Below are 20,223 nucleotides of genomic sequence, written 5' to 3' on the forward strand. Positions count from 1 at the left end.
TGGTTTCTAGTTAAAGAAAAAAAAAACAGCTCCAGCCAAGACTTACACTTGTATTGTGTCAGGTCATCTAATTCTGCAGGTAGGGATGTGCTGGGAAAAAAGGCATATGGCATCAGTATGCCAGGGTATGTTCTAAATGTTACGATTGTAACATTGGTCTATAGTGAAATGGTATACACTGTTTTTGTAGAACAAAAATTTGGGTCTTGAAAAGCTGCATTCTCATATCTGAGAGCCATTGATATGATAATGACAAGCATAGACACCCTCTTGCAGCATATATGCCATTCTAGCTATTCATCTCTCCAGGGTAATATGACTGAAGATACTGCATTGGTTCTACTTTCTATTATTAAGCATCATTTCCAGAGAATAAGGGCCTAGTGAGCAACTACCTGAAGCCCCAGACTCCACAGGGTCCATGGGGATGTTAAACAGGTTCCTTTCTTCAATGTTTTTAATATGGCTTTGGCTTTTGTTTTTTTTTTAGACGTACAGTAAAGGGAGCATTCATATTTTGCTTAGTACAAATTTCCTTTAAGATAGTTGAATAATTATAAACAACACTTGTAAAATAAAAATCATGAGTGGGCAATTTTGTTAGTGTTCAAAAGACACTAGTTCAGTCTAGCAAGTCCTCTTTTATGTTTCTGTGCACCTAGGCTTTATCATAGTAGTGTACTCAAAAATAACTCAATCACAATTATTATTGAGACTTCCACTTTTCAGCCATTTTAGGTTAAAAGCAAATGGGATATGTTGCATTGTGTAGGAAAACACCTTTTCTCAATTGAAAAATTATTACCAAAGATATATTGTGAACTGACAGAAAATGTTGTAGCCTTTTCCATGAATGTTGTTAAAGCAGAACTTAACTGTATCTGAGCACCACCAACCGAAAAAGATGTTTAATTAATAATTAATATCCAGAACAAACTCATCATCCATCCACGACTACATGTTTTATTTTATTGGGAAATCACTTTGAAAAACATCCTCTAAGCCTTTCTAGTTGTGGCCATCTTGCGTTATGGCAGATGATTCATGTAGCCATGACTTCCCGGAATCCATCTGTCTTTAGAGAAAAACCGTCCTTCCCACCTCCAGATGAATTTAAAGGAAAATGACCATGAAGACTCCTGGGATTCATGACATCATTTAGGCCTAGGTCAGAAACTAGGAAAAAACTGATAAAATGGAAACAATAAAAGGTTAAAACAATAAAATATACTTTCCAGTCTAGCAAGAAGTTTTAGGACCACTCTCTAATCTTTCTTTAAATAATATTAGATATATAAGCTTTTTAGAAGTATATATATATATAAAGTATGTATATAGTATATATTATAAAGTCCATAAACTACACGTGCTCTGTGATCCTTCCTTAATAAAATAGTGCAAAAAAAGAAGAAAAAACACCCAGAAGTTTGTGATCTTCCTTTCTTCCCAAAGGAGAGAAACACACCGCACTCACCAGAAAAATTTGTCCTCTTTTCGCAAAGAAGGTCATCTGCACTTAAACATCTCCAGTAGTTCTTGTTTCCCCTTTTAATCCAGCTTGTATTAAAAAGATCTTGTGTTCTCCAGGGGATCAGGAAGGTGGTGCACTGAGCTCCCTTCACCCAGAACAGGGAGATCTATTTAGAGTCTCTAGATGTTCAAGATCGCCATGGTTGTATGCTGTATCTAATCTTCCTAATACAAGCCGGATTAAAGGAAAAATAGGAACCAGTGGAAATGTTTAAGCACAGATGACCTTCTTTGAGAAAAGAGGTCACATTTTTCTAGTGAGCGCGGTGTGTTTCTCTCCTTTGAGAAGAAAGGAAGATCACAAACTTCTGGGTGTTTGTTTCTTCTTTTTTGCACTACTTTATTAAGGAAAGAGCATGGAGCACTTGTAGTTTATGAACCTTATATATATTATTTGTACACTGAATTTATCTTGGATATCTGTTTAGTTGGTAGGATTTATTGCACTTAGTGTATGTGGGAGGTAGGCATTTGTGCAATAATTTAGTTATATTGATCTCTTATATTGATTTTTTCTATTTATTTAATATTTATTCACATTTATGAAAGAACCACTGTGGGTATTGCACATTTATTTATGATAGGGTGTAGGGAGCATGGTTTATTTTTGTTTATATATACTTTTCTGTCTATTTACTAATGCTAGCAGAATAAGGATTAACCACTTCCCAACCTCCCTTTAGCAGAAAAAACTACTACAGGGCGGCAGGGATGTGCAAAATCACATATATATATATATATATGTGATTTCGTATTTCCGGGTAGGAGGCACAGGCGCGCCCTACGTGTGCTGCCATTGGTGGCTTCAGCTGTCGAACGCCAGGTCCCAGCCAGTGATTCCCTGCCGGCACCTGGCGATCGCCGAGTATAACTGATGGGGGAGAGGTCTGTACAGGGGCAGACTGACAAGTCGTGGGGCCCCCGGGCAATAGGGGATCATGGGGGTCCCTGTGTCCTTGCCCAAACTCAAAAAAGCCTATGAAAAAGGAACCAGGGGCATCTCATGGGGCCCCCTGCTGACCCTGGGCCCTCGGGCAGTGCCCGAGTTTCCAAATGGTCAATCCGCCCCTGGGTCTGTATATAAATAATACAGATCTCTCCCCTGACAGCTCCAGCACTCTGCTTTGTATTGCTCTGCATAGGAGAGCAATACAAAGCACTGTGCTTACACAGTAAGCACAGCACACAGTAAAACACACACAGCACACAGTTAACCCTTTGATTGCCCCAGATGTTAACCCCTTCCAGTCCAGTGTCTTTAGTACAGTGTCAGTGCTTTTTATTAGCACTGATCACTTTATTAGTGTCACTGGGGATGTCAGTGACAGTTAGTCAGTTCCCTCCCCAGTGTCAGAATGCCCGCCACAGTCCCACAGTCCTGCTATAAGTCGCTGATCACCGCCATTACTAGTAAAATAAAAAAAAATTCCATGATATCTTCCACCATTCTAGATGCTATAACGTTTATGTAAACCAATTAATTTACATGTATTAGGATTTGTTTTAGCAAAGACATGAAGCAGAATACATTTTGGCTTAAATTTATGACAAAATTAGATTTTTAAAATTTTTTACTGGATATGTTTTATAGCAAAAAGTAAAAAAATTATATATTTTTTTTCAAAATTGTCATTCTTTTTTTCTTTATAGTGCAAAAATTAAAAACACAGAGGTGATCAAATACCACCAAAAGAAAGCTCCTTTTGTAGGAAAAAAGGACATAAATTTCATTTCAGTGCAGCGTTGCATGACCGTGCAATTGTCAGTTAAAATAATGCAGTGCCATATCGCAAAAAATGTCCTGGTGAGGAAGGGGGGTAAATCCTCTAGAGGGCAAGTGGTTAAAAATAGTCCATGTTAATTGAGAGAGTAAAGTTCCTCTTTAAGATATTATTGTGACCACAAGAAAGATATTTTCTTACACAGCCGACTTCCACTAAGCTCATTCTAGCCAATCTTATCCTAGAATGGGAGAAAGCATAGGATACGCTCAAACTATATAGAAATTGTATATAGACTAACATACAAACTCAGTTATTAATGACTTGATTATGATAGAAGTAGTCATTGATTACTTTCCCTTACTAATATATTGACTTTGTCAATGTGTGGTTAGATAATACATTTAGTTTTATATTTGGAATACAAACACTATATAATGCATAATAATAATATAATTTAAAAAAATTCCACTACTTCATATTCTTTGTAGGCTTTATGTACATCAGTGCTAGATCAGACGCATGTCAAGCACAACATCCTTAAGGCCGTAGCTTGAGTTTGAGATCAATTTAGGGCACATTTCAGATACATTCACACTGACTTCTATGGGAAAAAGAAAACAAGGCAGTGTATAGTAAAAGTAGCAATAAACCCAAGTATATATTATGCCATAACAACCAGTTCAAACATTGTGTTCTAGCTTCACAATCGCAAAACAGAAGCAAACCACAAATATCTGTGTACATTTGTTCTTATGCATGATCTCATAAAAATGGTGGGGAGTCCATGAATTCAAAACTGCCCAGGGCCCAAGATACAATGAACCCACCAGTGCACAGCAGGCAGTGTCTGTGTTAACTTTGTATTTGTTTCTTTTCTGCAGGCATTAGAAGAATTGTTCCAGTTACTAGACTTGGAAAAGAAGAGTATCGCGATGGGCCGTAGCCAGGCATGTTTCCAAATGTTACTTATTTGTGAATGCTGTATATGTTTTCAGGAGGCAGGACTACACTCTTTCAAAATGCCTATTTCAACTATAACACACCTGTATCAAAAAAAGGGAATTCTCTGAGAATCAGACATGAAATAAAAAAGAACTGGGCCTTGACAAAAATAAGCAAAGAGCTAAATACACACACAAAAAAAAAAAAAAAAAAATATATATATATATATATACACACAGTATATGGAAATGATTTGTATTTTGTTCATTCAGGCCTGATATTTACACGGCTCTGTCCCAAAACTCGGGGACTCATCATTCTGTGCTGCAGTTTCACTTTGAATCACAGGTCTACTCCCTACATCCACCCTGTGCAGTGAAAAGAGAGGCAGCACACAAGTGATCTCCTCTCAGTATCACTTTGCTTCCTCCCCCTAATAACACATTAGCTGCTCTCCTAATTGGTTTCTTGTGCTGCTTCCCCCTCTCTCCCCACCTCCCCTCTCTGAGCTCTGCTGTACAGGGGCAGTAAGAGGCTGATACCAAGTAAGGGCTCATTCACACTTGGCTGTTTTACCAACGCTTGCCAAACGCCCCTATAGCGTTTGGCAAGCGTTGGTCCGGCATTTGCGGAGCATTTTTAACGCTCGGCAAACGCTCCGCAAACGCCGCATGCGTGGTTTAGCGGCGGTTGCTAGGCGTTTGCCAAGCGTTAATAACACCCCACAAATGCCTATAATGCAGTTTGAGTGGTGTTACTGCTCCGCAAACGCCCTACAACCGCATCGCAACCGCCAGCCAGGCGTTTGCGGAGCGGCACCATAGACGAGAATAGGATGCTTCAACTCCTCCTGACTCAACCAGAGGCGTCCGTTTTGCTGCGACGCACCGCAAACGCTCCCGTTAGAACAGCACCATGTGCTGTAATGTGCAGAATTGGCAGAGGCGTTTGGGAAGCGGTAAAAACGCTTCCCAAACGCCTCTCTGCCGCCTGCACACAACGCTATTGTGAACGTAGCCTTAATCTCAGGTACTTATACTGCTTGCATCAATTAATACATTTATTGATGCATGCATAATTACAGAGCTGCATTCATGTGTGTGTTTTATATCTGATTGGAGTGCAAGCCTTTAAAAAACAACCAATGGATTAAAATCAGGTGGTGAGGGTGAATAGTTTCTACACCTTCTGTTTTTAATTAAGGAGAAACATTGATATCAGTGGAAAAAAAGAGTAAGATGCAGTTGCTTTAAACAGATAAAGATTCCATAAGATAAAACTTGAATCAAAATAAGTATTGGAAAAAATGGCCTAATGGTAATTATCTAATATTTTAAGAAGTGATAGCAGCGTTTCTGTGCTATAATTGCAAAGATAAAAGGCTAACATCCATTATTTCACTGAAAATCAGTGACACTAGTATGACCCAGCTGACAGAGTAGCTGCTTATACTGTATGGTAGCCTTTGTATTTCTCTCAGGGACAGTAAGACTTTCTTTAAAATGAATAGTTAGATGTGTGGTGCTATGTGCTGTCCAAAAAGCAGGTCATTGCTATGGGAATACCAGTCCACATCCATAGTGTGTTAGGCCAATAGCTTTGACAAGAGGGACCCCAAGTAAGTGAGAAGCCAATTCCTAAGACATACTTTTTCAACTCTTTATAAACCTGTAAAAATTCAGGTGTTAAAATGAAAAAAAATGTTGAATTGAGAGTTATTGTGGCATGTTCTAAATGTTTCTTCCAGTACAATATTATAGTACTCAGTATATAATGTGTTAAAGACTTATGCCTTTAAAGCCCAATTGATTCTTCCTGACAAATTCAATAGGCAGTTTTAGGGTGGCTAAAAATACTGAGTAAATCCAAATTTTTGTGCGGGCTGCTAAAAAATCTCCAGCAGCTGCTGTAAAGTCCATGGTTGGGCAGGAAGCTGCAGATGGGACAATGGCTCCTTGTGTGAGAGCAGCAATCTGTTGACCATGGTCAGACAGTCCGTCCAACCCCCCCACACCAACTACATGCAAAAACACCAGCAGGGTGTCTGAATTCAAGGCTAATATCACTCATCAGGGATCCAGCTTCCAGAGCTAGCATCCTCCTATTGCTTTCAATGGGGCGGCCTCCCACAGCTAATCACCAGGAAACCCCACTGGGGTTTTTGCATGTAATCGGTGTGGGGTCCATACAGAGGTGTGAATGTGGCCTTAACTAATCTAGGTGCTCTTTTTTACATGGGTGTGGTGATAGTAATCTTTGAAATTAGTAAGCCATCTTTTAGGAGCTGTGCTTAATTTATAATAAAAGGAAAGGAAAAAAAATGGAAAAAAAAAGTGTTCTTAAAGTGAATACATTATTTTTAGCTTTGATTTTTCTGTGTGTCCCCTTCGGGAGATTTTCCTTGACTTCCTGACCTGAAAAAAATCTCTCAAAAATAAGCAAAAATCCAGTCTTAGACAGTTGTCACCAGATGACTACTATAACATTTTGGATTTGCCATTACTTTCTGTCCTGGTGAAAATGGTTATCTACACAAACAGCTAGGGTAAATATCCACAGTGGGAGTCTTCAAGGGACACCCATGGAAGAACTACTGGTCAAGCAAGCAAAAACACTTACTCACTGGGGATTATTTACTAAAACTGGAAAGTGCAAAATCTGGTGCAACTCTGCATAGAAACCAATCAGCTTTCAGGTTTTATTGCCAAAGCTTAATCGAACAAGCTGAAGTTAGAAGCTGATTGGCTATCATGTACAGCTGCACCAGATTCTGAGTGCACCAGTTTTAGTAAATCTACCTCACTGTATATCAACTAAAAGATAAAAATGACTAATATAACTTAAAAGTGTTGTGACTCCTGCGCCACCAGTAAACTGAGTGTAAATTAGGTGACTTGTTAGTATAGCTGTTGCTAACATCTGAATGTGTTCCCACAACCTAAACTGATAAATAAGAAAAGGAGATGCTGCACTTCGCAGCGCAGCATCTCCATTTCATATTTATTAGATAAAAGTGAGCCATGTCCAAGTCTACAAGGCAATGAGAGGGGTCCCAGGACCCATCTGACCCACATCTAGTTTTGCTCTGACAATCGGCGGGTCTCGGCATCTACCCGGCTCCTACAGTTGGCAGGTTGCGCACCCCCTATCCGGAAAAGGAAAATCACATATATACAGGTGAAACTTGAAAAATGTAAATATCGTGCAAAATTTCATTTATTTCAGTAATGCAACTTAAAAGGTGAAACTAATATATGAGATATAAAATGTAGTAAAATAAACGAGCGCTGGGTGAATGGATGTATGATGGAAAGCTGCTTGCATAAAAGGTGAACCTCTGGGACCTCTAAAATATATAGACATAAATATATGCAGCGCTAAAAATACCAATAAATTAGAATAAAGATATAGCCATATATGATAAATAGTTAAAAATGGGCAAAGTGTAAATAGCACTCAGTGGCGCTAAGACCAGTGATATAAAGCAATTTCATATATATCATGCGTCAAAGGTACATTAAGTGACATTAGTGACAAAGTCAATCTATCCAGTGGTAATGAGGCATGGTGAAAAAATCTGTGACTCCTGGTCATCTGGATCTGGAGCACTGCAACATGAAGAGTCATCAGGCCAGCAACATCCAGGTATTATACATCAGAGGGGGATAGCCCATCTCCAGGTGTTCAATCATCAGCCATCAGGGGGATCTCTTCCAAGATGATTCCTGCTGACCTGACACATGAGAACGTGTAAGATCCCCCTGATGGCTGATGATTGAACACCTGGAGATGGGCTATCCCCCTCTGACGTATAATGCCTGGATGTTGCTGGCCTGATGACCCTTCATGTTGCAGTGCTCCAGATCCAGATGACCAGGAGTAGGTCTTATATATACTCCAATGCGCAAGAGATTGCGTTATCTAGTTAGTGCAATCAACGTCCACTTTCTAAGCTACAGGAGTCACAGATTTTTTCACCATGCCTCATTACCACTGGATAGATTGACTTTGTCACTAATGTCACTTAATTTACCTTTGACGTATGATATATATGAAATTGCTTTATATCACTGGTCTTAGCGCCACTGAGCGCTATTTACACTTTGCCCGTTTTTAACTATTCACCATATATGCCTATATCTTTATTCTAATTTATTGGTATTTTTAGCGCTGCATATATTTATGTCTATAATATATGAGATAGACTCATTACATGCAAAGCAAGATAGTTCAAGCCGTGATTTGTCATAATTGTGATGATTATGGCTTACAGCTCATGAAAACCCCAAATCCACAATCTCAGAAAATTAGAATATTACATGCAATCAATAAAACAAGGATTGTACATAGAACAATATCGGACCTCTGAAAAGTATAAGCATGCATATGTACTCAGTACTTGGTTTGGGCCCCTTTTGCAGCAATTACTACCTCAATGCGGCGTGGCATGGAAGCTATCAGCCTGTGGCACTGCTGAGGTGTTATGGAAGACCAGAATGCTTCAATAGCGGCCTTCAGCTCTTCTGCATTGTTCGGTCTCATGTCTCTCATCTTTCTCTTGGCAATGACCCATAGATTCTCTATGGGGTTCAGGTCAGGCGAGTTTGTTGGCCAATCGAGCACAGTAATCCCACAAGCATTGCACCAGGTTTTGGTGCTTTTGGCAGTGTGGGCAGGTGCCAAGTCCTACTGGAAAATGAAGTCAGCATCTCCATAAAGCTCGTCTGCGGAAGGAACCATGAAGTGCTCCAAAATCTCCTAGTAGGCGGCTGCGTTGACCCTGGATTTAATGAAGCACAGTGGACCAACACCAGCAGATGACATGGCTCCCCAAATCAACACAGACTGTGGAAACTTCACAGTGGACTTCAAGCATCTTGCAGTGTGTGCCTCTCCATTCTTCCTCCATACTCTGGGTCCTTGGTTTCCAAATGAGATGCAAAAGTTGCTCTCATCAGGAAAGAGGACTTTGGACCACTGAGCAACAGACCAGGTCTGTTTTTCTTTAGCCCAGGTAAGACGCTTCTGACGTTGTTTGTTGTTCAGGAGCGGCTTGACAAGAGGAAAACGACATTTGAAGCCCATGTCCAGGATCCGTCTGTGTGTGGTGGCTCTTGATGCACTGACTCCAGCCTCAGTCCACTCCTTGTGAAAGTCCCCAACACTTTTGAATGGCCTTTTCGTGACAATCCTCTCCAGGCTGCGGTCATCCCTGCTGCTTGTGCACCTTTTTCTTCCACACTTTTCCCTTCCACATAACTTTCTATTAATGTGCTTTGATACAGCACTTTGGGAACATCCAACTTCTTTTGCAATTACCTTTTGAGGCATTCCCTCCTTATGGAGGGTGTCAATGATGGTTTTCTGCACAACTGTCAGGTCAGCAGTCTTTCCCATGATTGTGATTCCTACTGAACCAGACTGAGAGACCATTTAAAGGCTCAGGAACCCTTTGCAGGGGTTATGGCTTAATTAGCTGATTAGTGTGGGACACTTTGAGCCTAGAATATTGCACCTTTTCACAATATTCTAATTTTCTGAGATTGTGGATTTGGGGTTTTCATGAGCTGTAAGCCATAATCATCACAATTATGACAAATCACGGCTTGAACTATCTTGCTTTGCATGTAATGAGTCTATCTCATATATTAGTTCATCTTTTAAGTTGCATTACTGAAATAAATAAACTTTTGCACGATATTCTAATTTTTCGAGTTTCACCTGTATACTGTATATATATATATATGTATGTATATATGTAAGTGATTTTATGCAGCCGGCCCACACTGTAGTAAAACTACAGTGTGCGGTCGCCAAGTAGTTATACTGCAGCAATAAGGACACGGATGTTGTTTTATTGTCACAGAATGTATACTGTAAGGGCACAATCGTTTTATGCAATTTATTCTAAAAAAAATTCTAAGCCTAGCTTGTTCTTTGCACATGAACATAACATGTTTTTATGCACATTGTTGCAGTTTCTTAATAGAGAAATCTACAGTCAACTCTGTATGTTTAAAGGACTTGTGCATGTGTAGCATGCGCTCACCTTCCTTGAACCTTGTTTCCACAGGCAGGGCTTTCATTTTTATGGCATACTGCTGCTACCAAGCCTGTTTAATAAGGGAGTTGGCACAGGCACTCTGATCACAAAGAGGTAAAGCCATTAGTATGAACATTGATTTTGCAGCAGCTTTGAAGAACTCATCGGGGCTGTGCAGTTAATGCAGTCATTATTGAAGCAATCAAACCCTTAATGAGGCATTACTCCGTCTCCACTAATTCTCAATCTATTGTTACTGGGTACATTTGTGCCTGTGCAATGGGAGAGAAGATTGAATAAAAAAAGACACATTTGTCCATAGGATTTTTTTTAGCATCTGTTAATATATTTTATTAAAATGCCTTTGCATAGCTTAAACAAGTAAAAAAATTGTTTTCTATTGTGAGGGATTGCAATTTTTCATGAAACTTTTTTTTTTTTTTTTTAAACCAGATGGCTAGAGTTTTGAATATATTACTCTGACTTACTCCCAAATTCAAGGAACAAAGTGTGAAGTACTGTACTTTTTTTCACAATTTGATTTGCTATGTGATTTACTTAAAAAAAAGTGCTTACCATTCACAACCTTTTCAGAACTAAATTGAGGTGCAAGAAAGTGGAAACCAAACCGAGAAGTAATTGAAGCACTTTGCAACATCTTTACTTTAGCTTTAATACATAATACATCTTTACTACATATCTAATACATAAGTAAGCATAGCTCATCAGTTACATGTAAAACACTTTCTGTAAATAATTTTCCAGCACCGTCATGGGGAACCCCCTCTGTAGATAACACAATGTTATAAAAATTATCAAAAGAAGAACAAACATCTGATATATAGCAGCTTACCAGTCTTTAGTAGGGTGGTGGCAATGTTTTTATTTTAGGCTTTTTTTCCCTTTACTTTTACCTGGTGATTCTTCAAGCACTTGTCCTAGGATGACAACACTTACTTACTGTATTGTAATAAAAGCAATATTGTCACCCATGGTAATCAAGTATTTTAGGACTACAGACATCTCCCCCTCTCCTCTTTGTCATAGCATATTCGGCAGGTGTTCTCAGAGAGAACTGGAGATAATGCAAAGGCCCCATACATACTGGGTGTCTTTCAAAATGCTTTTCTCCTTGCAGGAGAAAAGCAGCTTGAAAAAAAAGCATAAGCCACATTTTTGCAAATGTGTTTAGGCGCATCAAACTCTTGGCCATTCATTTCAATAGCCAGAATATTTATTCTGGCCATTGAAATTAATAAATGCTTACTTTCTAAACGTGCCTGGAGCATAGGTGTGTTTAGAAGCGTTTACACACATTTCGGTAGTGTTTTTTTTCAGCTAAAATGCTCCTCTCTTGAACGCAGAAGTGATGTTTTCTTTTCTGCCTCTAAATGCTCCTGCCTCTAAAGGAATCTAAATGTGTATGTGTGCATGGACTCATAGGCTAACATAGAACGGCGGTTAGAGACAGAAAAAAAGTAAAATGCCTGTAAAACAGGCGTTTTGAATGCAAGTGTGCATGAGGGTTAAGAATTGTTTTATTAGGCCTCATGCACATGGAAGCTTAGCAGCTCCTTTGTACTGAGGCCTTTGATTTTACCCCAGCACAGCCAAGTACAGCCATTTACATGTATTTGCAGCTATATGTGGCACACGCAGCTTTCTGGGCACAACCTAGCAACTGTGTGCATGAGACCTTTCTGATAACAGTCAGCAGAGACATTATCAGCTCACAAGATTTGTGCAAGGTTCGACAGGCATTTTTTTGCAAATATTGATCATATTTAACAAATTGCTTTCGATGGTATATTTAACAGATCAATAGGGAGCAAGAAGCAAGGGAAGTTCTTTGTTGGGGTTAACATATTAGTGTACGTGATTTATGCTTTGTTCTACTGTAATTATATAATATTATGTCAAAGAGTACATTTCATTAAGTTTTAGAGTTATTGTGTAATGGCAATCAAAAATCTTCAATGTGGCAGATGAATGTATATTAGACATTTGGCTGAACAGAATTACAAATCTGTTATTGAGTAAAACTATAGACGCACATATATTTAAACTGTGTGTCTTGCTTGTTTCCCAGAGTTCTGCTTTAACCAATCTGATTTCATCATTCTTCATGGTTTCTTATTGAATAAGACTTTTAGACTCCCAACACGATCAGCATGTTGAGAACCTAAGGCATATTATGTTACATTTATGAATGCACAATAGCAAGAATTTCTTTGTTGAAAAGAATGCTTTTCTGCTTTCTGAGAGTGGCATATATATTTATAAGTATGTGAGTCAAAGTGACATATTTATTTATAAGTAAGTACGTACCTCAAGTTAAGTTCTAAAGCAGATAAAAAGGACACAGATTACTGAAGTTCAGTATTCAGTAATACATACGTATTGAATTTATTATCAGTCTCTTGCAGTCCTTGTACAGCAAAGCTCATATTAGGAGTGAGAGAAGCAGTACCAGGGAGACAATCCATTCATGTGCTGACAAGAAACGTTTATATGCGGTGAAGGCAGATTAACAAAGAGATGTACGCATCACTCTTCTTCTCCTTTACTAACCAGTCAGAGGCTGGGTAAGGGGGGGTCCATGAAAGCCTGGGCTCAGGGGAAGTGGAATGAATTATGCTGTCCCTCATTCAACATCTAGTGTTAGAAAATACGTATTGCAGGGGATAGCTCACAACAGAAGGTGGGTATTGCAGATAAAGCAACCTTTTCTTTGCTATATATTGATGGGCTATTATTTTTGACTGAAGTTCTGCTTTAAGTACAAATAAATGCCATACTATCTCTAACAATAAGTAGTATTTCTTTAGTTGCTTATATCTGTCAATATTAATACAATTAACTGCCTATGGTGGTTCAACAAATAATATAAAATTAAAGATAGGGTTTATTCTAAATGGACATGGATATATACTTCTTAGATTTCTATTATCAACTAAGTTTGCTTTTGATATTTGTTCTGGCACCATTCTTTAAGATGAGAAACATGGCTCTTTCCTTGTATCCATTTGGCACCATGTGATGTGGTATTGATTGTTTCTGATGTATCTTCTGACCTTATATTATTCTCTGCAGGTGTTCATGAAAGCTGGTGTGTTATCAAGGCTGGAGAAGCAGCGAGAGAAGATGATCTCCCAAAACATGATCCTTTTTCAAGCAGCATGCAGAGGGTTTCTTTGTCGACAACGGTTCAAGAAACTAAAGGTAAGAACATGTTCTAGTGTTACTTTAACAAGTATGCTTCTATTACCTTTCGTCATCTTACTTACATTCGCCTGCAGAAACCTAAAATAAAATTTCAGGACTATAATAATAATAATGTCTGTGTAGGTGACAGTTCTTGGTAGAGACTATCATTGGTTAAAATAATCAAATAGAAAAACTGAGTATTGTAGGAATCCTTGGATACTACATTTGCAATGTAGTGCAAATCCAGTCTTGCTTGGCAAAGCACCATGGCCATCTTACAGCTTGGCATGCAGAATAAAAATAGTAATATTACGAGGACAAAAGACGAACAAAAAACTGTTTTACTACATCAGAAATTAGGCATAACAATATATAACATCCAGGAATATGTTAGGCAAGAAAAAGTAGGATACCCAGTTTGGCTCCAGTATTATTTACTTGTCTTTTTTTGCAGTCATATTTGTGGAGCATCCTCCTAGATAGGGCTGGCTCACTGTGTTCAGTGGAGCTGTGAGCATTTGTGTTAGACAAACTTAGCTTGCCTCACTGTAGCCAGTGTGGCTGCAATTGATTAGTTAGGTCTGCTCAATGTTCTCAGCAGCTGCCAGTCTGATGGCCCCCTCTGCTTTCCAGAAAATTGTAGAACTCTCTGGATCATAGGTGTGGAACTATGCAGATGGTAGCATGAATATTTATACAGCACTGGTAAATCCCAGGGAGAAGGGCCCTGAGGGCTGCTGGGAGTCTGTATGTATTTGGTGCGAACCAAGGACCTGGATGCTGAATCTACTGGGAGCTGAGGGTCTGTCTGCTGAAGATCTAGTCTGGTATCACTCGAGGAAAGTGTCACTTGGAAGTTGTAAGGAGGCAACCAGCTTTCCCTGGACATTTTGTGAGTACAGACTGCTGAGAGATCTTAAAGAATTTTGTGCTGATGCCACCCCCTCCCTTGTGCTAGAGAGTCAGCTGTGTGTTTGCTAAAGGGGACATTGGCTGGTGTCCGGAAGAGCTTAGCTATCTAGTTCTCTGTGAAGGGACTTTGCTCTTGTTGCTCTAAAGAAAGAAGCCTGTATGTTTTTACTCCTTCTATCACAAACCTAAGTCCACAGATTGTTGTTTGCAAGGACTTCGGGCTTACAAAAAGAAGTTCACTGTCCTTAATTTGTACATAGTTCCTGTGGAGTATCCCATTCAATTCCCTCAACCGTATCCTAAAATAAAAACAACAAAAACAACACCCCTAGACTAGTTATTGGGCAAAAGAGTGACTGTGGTTATGTACCTGGCTGTGGGGCATTCCACTGGGGAGGAATCTGGGCAAATTTCCAGCGGCTCCTAAGGTAGCAAGCACTACATTTGCATTAGTTTTTGTGTTGTAGGTGTTAACATTGGAATGTTTTCAGGAATATAATCATTGGCTGGCAAGAGGACCACACAGTCTTCTACCCTTGTAGCCAGCTTGCAGTATATCCATAGCAGTAGGTTTTGTGGTCTAGTTGTTTTTGTGCCTGTATACCTCCTGGTATCAAATGTTTTCTGTGCTTATATGCATTCTGGAGTCCAATGATTTTGTAACAATATTCTTACTGTCATCTAATGAATCTCCACTTCTACCCTAGTGGTCCTTGTGACTATGTTGTCACCATTGTCTGCTGTTTTCCTTGTGTCCATGTACCTGGAACCTGATACTTGTTATCCAAACCCTTATAAAAACTCTGATGTGTATATAGTCAGCTAGGGGGAGCTAGACTCCAATTGATAGTGAGGAGGGCTAAGTAGGCTAAGTAGCAGCCTGGGTGTGATAGCTAGCAGGGGTCAAATCATGGTCAGAGCTGAGAGGCTCTACAGACCAGCCCTCTGAAATTCCCCCCTGCTCTAGAACTTTTGAGAAATGTAGGTGGATCCGAGGAGTGGCTGATCTGCACTTTTGAGGGCTCCTGGCCAATCTCCAACAGGAGGCTTGGCAAGGGGCCAGGACAATGTGAGAGAGTCTGCTCAGCAGCCAGAGAGTTTGGGTGGAAGATAGAGAGGATGTGTGGTTGGAGAGAGGAGCCTGGGAGGGAGCCCAGATCAAGAAGGGCTGACCGACAGGAAGTGGAGCTTGGAAGGAGGAAAGCGTAGAGTTTCACTGGCCCCCAGAGCGAGGGCCACCTGTATAGCAGGGAAGGAGGGGCCCAGTTAGAAGGCTTTGTAGCAGCCACCAACCCACCAGCTGCACAGGAAAGGACTGAGTGAGCAAACCTGTACCCCTGATAAGGGAAGGAGGCACTCTAGTGGGAAGCTGGATTAGCCTGCCACCCAGGACTGATTTGCTAAATCTGTGGCAGACACCAGATCCCCTACTCAGGGATTCCTCCAGACAGCCGGGTAAAGAAGAAGAGTTATCTGGGGTCTGGGGTGATACTACAGGAGATGCTGGCTAGCTCTCCAAAAGAGACTGTTTTGCAGTAAAGACTTGTAAATAGTTCCAGGAAATTGTCCTTGGTTTCTCAGTTCCATTGAGCATCCCATACACCCCTTACCCCATCTAAGTTGAAATCCCCTTAATAAAATTAAACAACACCAAGCTCAGGGTTTGGTTACTGACTCCTGGATGCAAGTTTGTGAAAAATTCATGCTGCTTAGCTGTGCTGGACTATAGGGGGACCAAAATACTTAGCAATTCTTAAGGGGGTAGTGCTACAGCTCTCTCTCTCTCTCTCTCTTTCGCTCTCTCTCTCTCTCTATATATATATTACAATTTTTAGAATGCCTTACTAACCAAAGATTGTATGACTTAAAATAAATAAGATTGAGTTTGTTATAACTTTATGCTAGTTCTGGTAAAGAAGTGAATTGTGACATCTATGGTCTTAACCATTTCCCTAAAAAGTATTAACCCTCACTTAAACCCTTCAATTTTTGGATAGCTGCATAAAAAGAAAAATCATGTCTGACACTTATGCTAAGTATCAAAAAAGAAGCTCCATGGGTCTCTGTTTTCTCTTGTGGTTCCAAGACAGGCCGTCTCCCGTTTTATATGAAAGATTCAATCTAAATTAGTCTGCAATTGTTATAATACTCATACCTCCACCTCCTATTTAACTATACTTCATTTAGCAACAGTTGATTTGCACTTACATGCCTGTCTTGACTGAAAAAGTGCTGCAGTTCATTAATTTGGGTCAGGTGAAGGCTAATGTAAATTGCAAGAAATGTCATGTACTTCATATTCTAGTTGATAATGAGATGCCTTGGCAAGTTATTGCATTTAGCTTTTTGTAAAAATGTACAGTTCTGCTAGCTGGCAATTGGATTTTTGCCTTCATTGTCATAGAAAGAAGACATAGTTAGACCAGTAATTGGAAATCATGTTTTCAAACTCAAAACCTTCTTTAAACCTGGACTTTTTTAGGGCTTGTGTACACAGGCATTGTTACATATGTGAATAACATTGATCAAAGGCATGCATTCAAACGAAGGAAAAGCAGATTTTTGCTGCAATTTGCAATTAAAAAGGTTGATTTACTAAAACTAGTGAGTGCAAACTCTAGTGCAGCTGTGCATGGCATCCAAAGAGCTTCTAACTTCATTTTCTTCAATTAAGCTTTGACAAAAAAAGTAGAAGCTAATTGATTTATATTCACATCTGCACCAGATTTTGCACTCTCCAGTTTTAGTTAATCAACCCCAAAGTGTATCTCACTATGGCCCACTTTTTCCAAAGAAACACAATGCAGGTCAAAGACAGATTTTGGAACTGGGTTTCCAAATACATCATTGACATATTAGTAAACAACATTGTAAAATAGGGGTGCCATCACCCCAAAGGACTATAGAAAAATTAAAGGGGAACAACCCCCAAAAGATGAATGGACTATCTCCAACCAAAGGACAAACACAGTCATAAAAACAATATATTTTTATTAATACACAGAGAATTTGTGATTAGACATGTACATGAATCCATTCTAAAATCACATAGATTAAACAGCATGATCTCATAGTTCACAAATAGGTCATAAGTGGCATATATACAAATAGGTCATAAGTGTGACAACACCACCCCCATTAGGGGATAATGTTGACTCCTTTACATGTTTTGTGGAGTTAATCCGCTTCTTCAGGAGGAAAAGTAAAAAAATACTCTAAAATAGAATCATAACAATCAAAATACAATATCTTATAACATTGCATATATTACATATTACACAATATTATCTCAAATTCCACAGATAAATTGCTTACCAATGCTTACTCATGCCAACTAGAGGGGGCCAAACAGGGGCACCAGCATAACTCCCCCCACAGTGGACACGGGGGGGGGGAATTGATGGGCACAGTGACAGATATGCCACCCGTGCAATTAGAACACATCAAAATAGTCAAAAGAAAAAGGAAAAAAGTGACATAAATTACATTTTATACTAACCTTAAAGCAAAATAACAATATCTCAGCCAGGAGGGAATTAAAGACACCTAAAAGATTGATATCATGTCAAAGCCCAAGATATAAGGAGACCACAAGCAAGGGGTTGAAAATTTCCATTCCGACCAAATATAGACAAGACCCCATAAGTGAAAACCTACAAGCATATAAAAAATGATTCTAGAGAAATATATATCCAACCCAAAAAAATGAGCCTAAAAAAGGCCAATATTTAAAGATCAATAAGGGAGTCTCCACTACACATAGTCTCCCATATGCAATAAAGCTTAAGTAGCATAGTAATGGTAATCAGAGTCACTCATGTATGGAGTCAAGTAAAGTTATGTAGCAGTAAATGAAATAATATTGAATTGTGGTCTATCTTGAATTGACAGTAATTGAGTCAACAGTAAAACTTCTCCTCCTGGCGGCATCCACAACAAGGGGCCTAACCAGCCCACCATTTTTACACCCAATCTGGCACATGTGGACACGCCGGCCGACGCTGGCGTTTGTCGTCACCGGTCCAGATCTCCCAAACCGCGCATGTGCGGACACTCACGCATGCACGGGAGCCACCATCACGCCCATCTTGATGACCACTAGTAGGATCAGAAGGAGGCAAAATTGCCAGGCAGGTGGAATACCTCTTCTCCTTCAGAGGGTCACATGATCGCCATGAGGAAGTGTAAAGACACCAAGCAGTAGCCAATTATCAACAAGTCCACAGAGGCAGAAATGTACAATGTAATAAATCACAAAGAATTCATAGACAAATATACAAAACATCACAAAGAAAAAGAATGGGGGAAAAAAGGGGAATCTAACCCAAGTACTGTAACCCAATATACATAATATGAAATGAACAAAAAACAAAGCTGGATGATTAGCAAAGCCAGCACAGGAAATCATGTTTGCCACTTGGATGACACAGGATTTCATAAAAAGAGTTTATAAGTTAGTTCTTCATTGAGACCAGGGGGAATAGTGGCGTTGAGTCTCTCTATCCACAGGGTTTCACGCTGTAGAATTAGACAATCCCAATTGCCACCACATGGATTTTCAGGGATTACCTCCAACACCATGAACTTAACCACTTTACAGTCAAATCTATGGAATAAACCTATATGGTGTCCCACAGTAGTGAGTTTATCGTTAGATGAATAATAAAGGTGATCACCTATATGTTGGCAAAGTTCTCTGATAGTTTTGCCAACATAAAATTCACAACAGATACAAGTCATTAAATAAACTACCCCAATGGTACCACAATCCGAAATGTGCGTGGTGAAAATAGTTCACCATTAGGCAGTTTGATTTTAGTACCCTCCTGGATCCAGGGGCACCGTGGATAAGAGCCACAGCGGAAAGTGCCCCGGGAGCCAGGAGAGACCCATGGTTCATGTAAATAATGACTACTCGTCAAAGGATCTTTCAAAGAAGTGGCACGACGAAAGATTTATTGAGGTCTCGGTCATACAAACTTTTTAAGAATATGATGGTCTGTGAGGAGATGCCAGTGATTGGAAAGAATAGTACGGAGCTGACCATGATGAGCAGAAAATATAGTTACTATTTTTACTGTGGTTTGTTGTGTTCTATGAGGTGGATCATATAAAAAAGAGATTCTGTCATGTCCCTTGGCCTTATTGAAGGCCTTCCTGAGAGTGGTCTGTGAGTAGCTTCTTGAAAAGAGGCGTTCACATGGGGCAGTCGCATGTTGATGAAAATCATTCTCATTTGTACAGTTTCTAAGGTATTGTGTATAAGGAATGCTGCGTATAAGGGGTTAAGGATGGGTACTAGAGGCATGTAAGACAGTATTACCCGCTGTAGGCTTACGATAAAGATTGGTACTTAATTGACTATTAGGACAAATTTGAATCAGTAGGTCCAAAAAGGAAAGAGCATGACTATCACAATCATATGTGAATTGCAAATTATAGTCATTGTGATTCAAAAAGCCAGTAAATTTCAGCAATAAGTCATATGGACCTGTCCAAATTATAAACAGGTCATCAATAAATCTGTGCCAACATATGATGTATTCAATATGTATAACTCCTCTATAAACACACTTCTCTCCCACCCACCCCAAATAGAGATTCGTGTTCGAAGATGTACAACATGTGCCCATAGCCACACCTTGGACTTGTAGATAGAGTTGATCCATTAATATAAAGAAATTTCTAGTTAAGATAAAACGTAGCAACTTCAAAATACAGTTACTAAGGGGCCAGGTATTCTGGTCCTGTTCCTTTAAGAAAGATTCAGTTGTTCGGACGCCCCGCTCATGGGGGATACTAGAGTACAGAGCCTCTATATCAAAAGCCACCAGTAGGGCACCCAGAGGAATTATTATTATTATC

The 20,223-nt window shown here is 39.5% G+C and overlaps 1 protein-coding gene across 2 annotated transcripts in view; it reads left to right on the forward strand.

Moving 5' to 3' along the window:
* Positions 1 to 20,223, forward strand: part of MYO18B (myosin XVIIIB) — an 810,748-nt gene that overhangs the window by 406,278 nt on the left and 384,247 nt on the right. For both annotated transcript variants that reach the window (XM_089684120.1, XM_089684121.1), the window contains exons 23-24: positions 4,136 to 4,201; positions 13,333 to 13,461. In XM_089684120.1, the coding sequence (XP_089540246.1) occupies positions 4,136 to 4,201; positions 13,333 to 13,461 (195 nt within the window). The remainder of the gene's footprint in view (positions 1 to 4,135; positions 4,202 to 13,332; positions 13,462 to 20,223) is intronic.

Source organism: Staurois parvus, unplaced genomic scaffold (assembly GCF_062004578.1).
Source record: "Staurois parvus isolate SC_StPar_1 unplaced genomic scaffold, SC_StPar_1.0 ptg000336l, whole genome shotgun sequence".
Taxonomy (NCBI): domain Eukaryota; kingdom Metazoa; phylum Chordata; class Amphibia; order Anura; family Ranidae; genus Staurois; species Staurois parvus.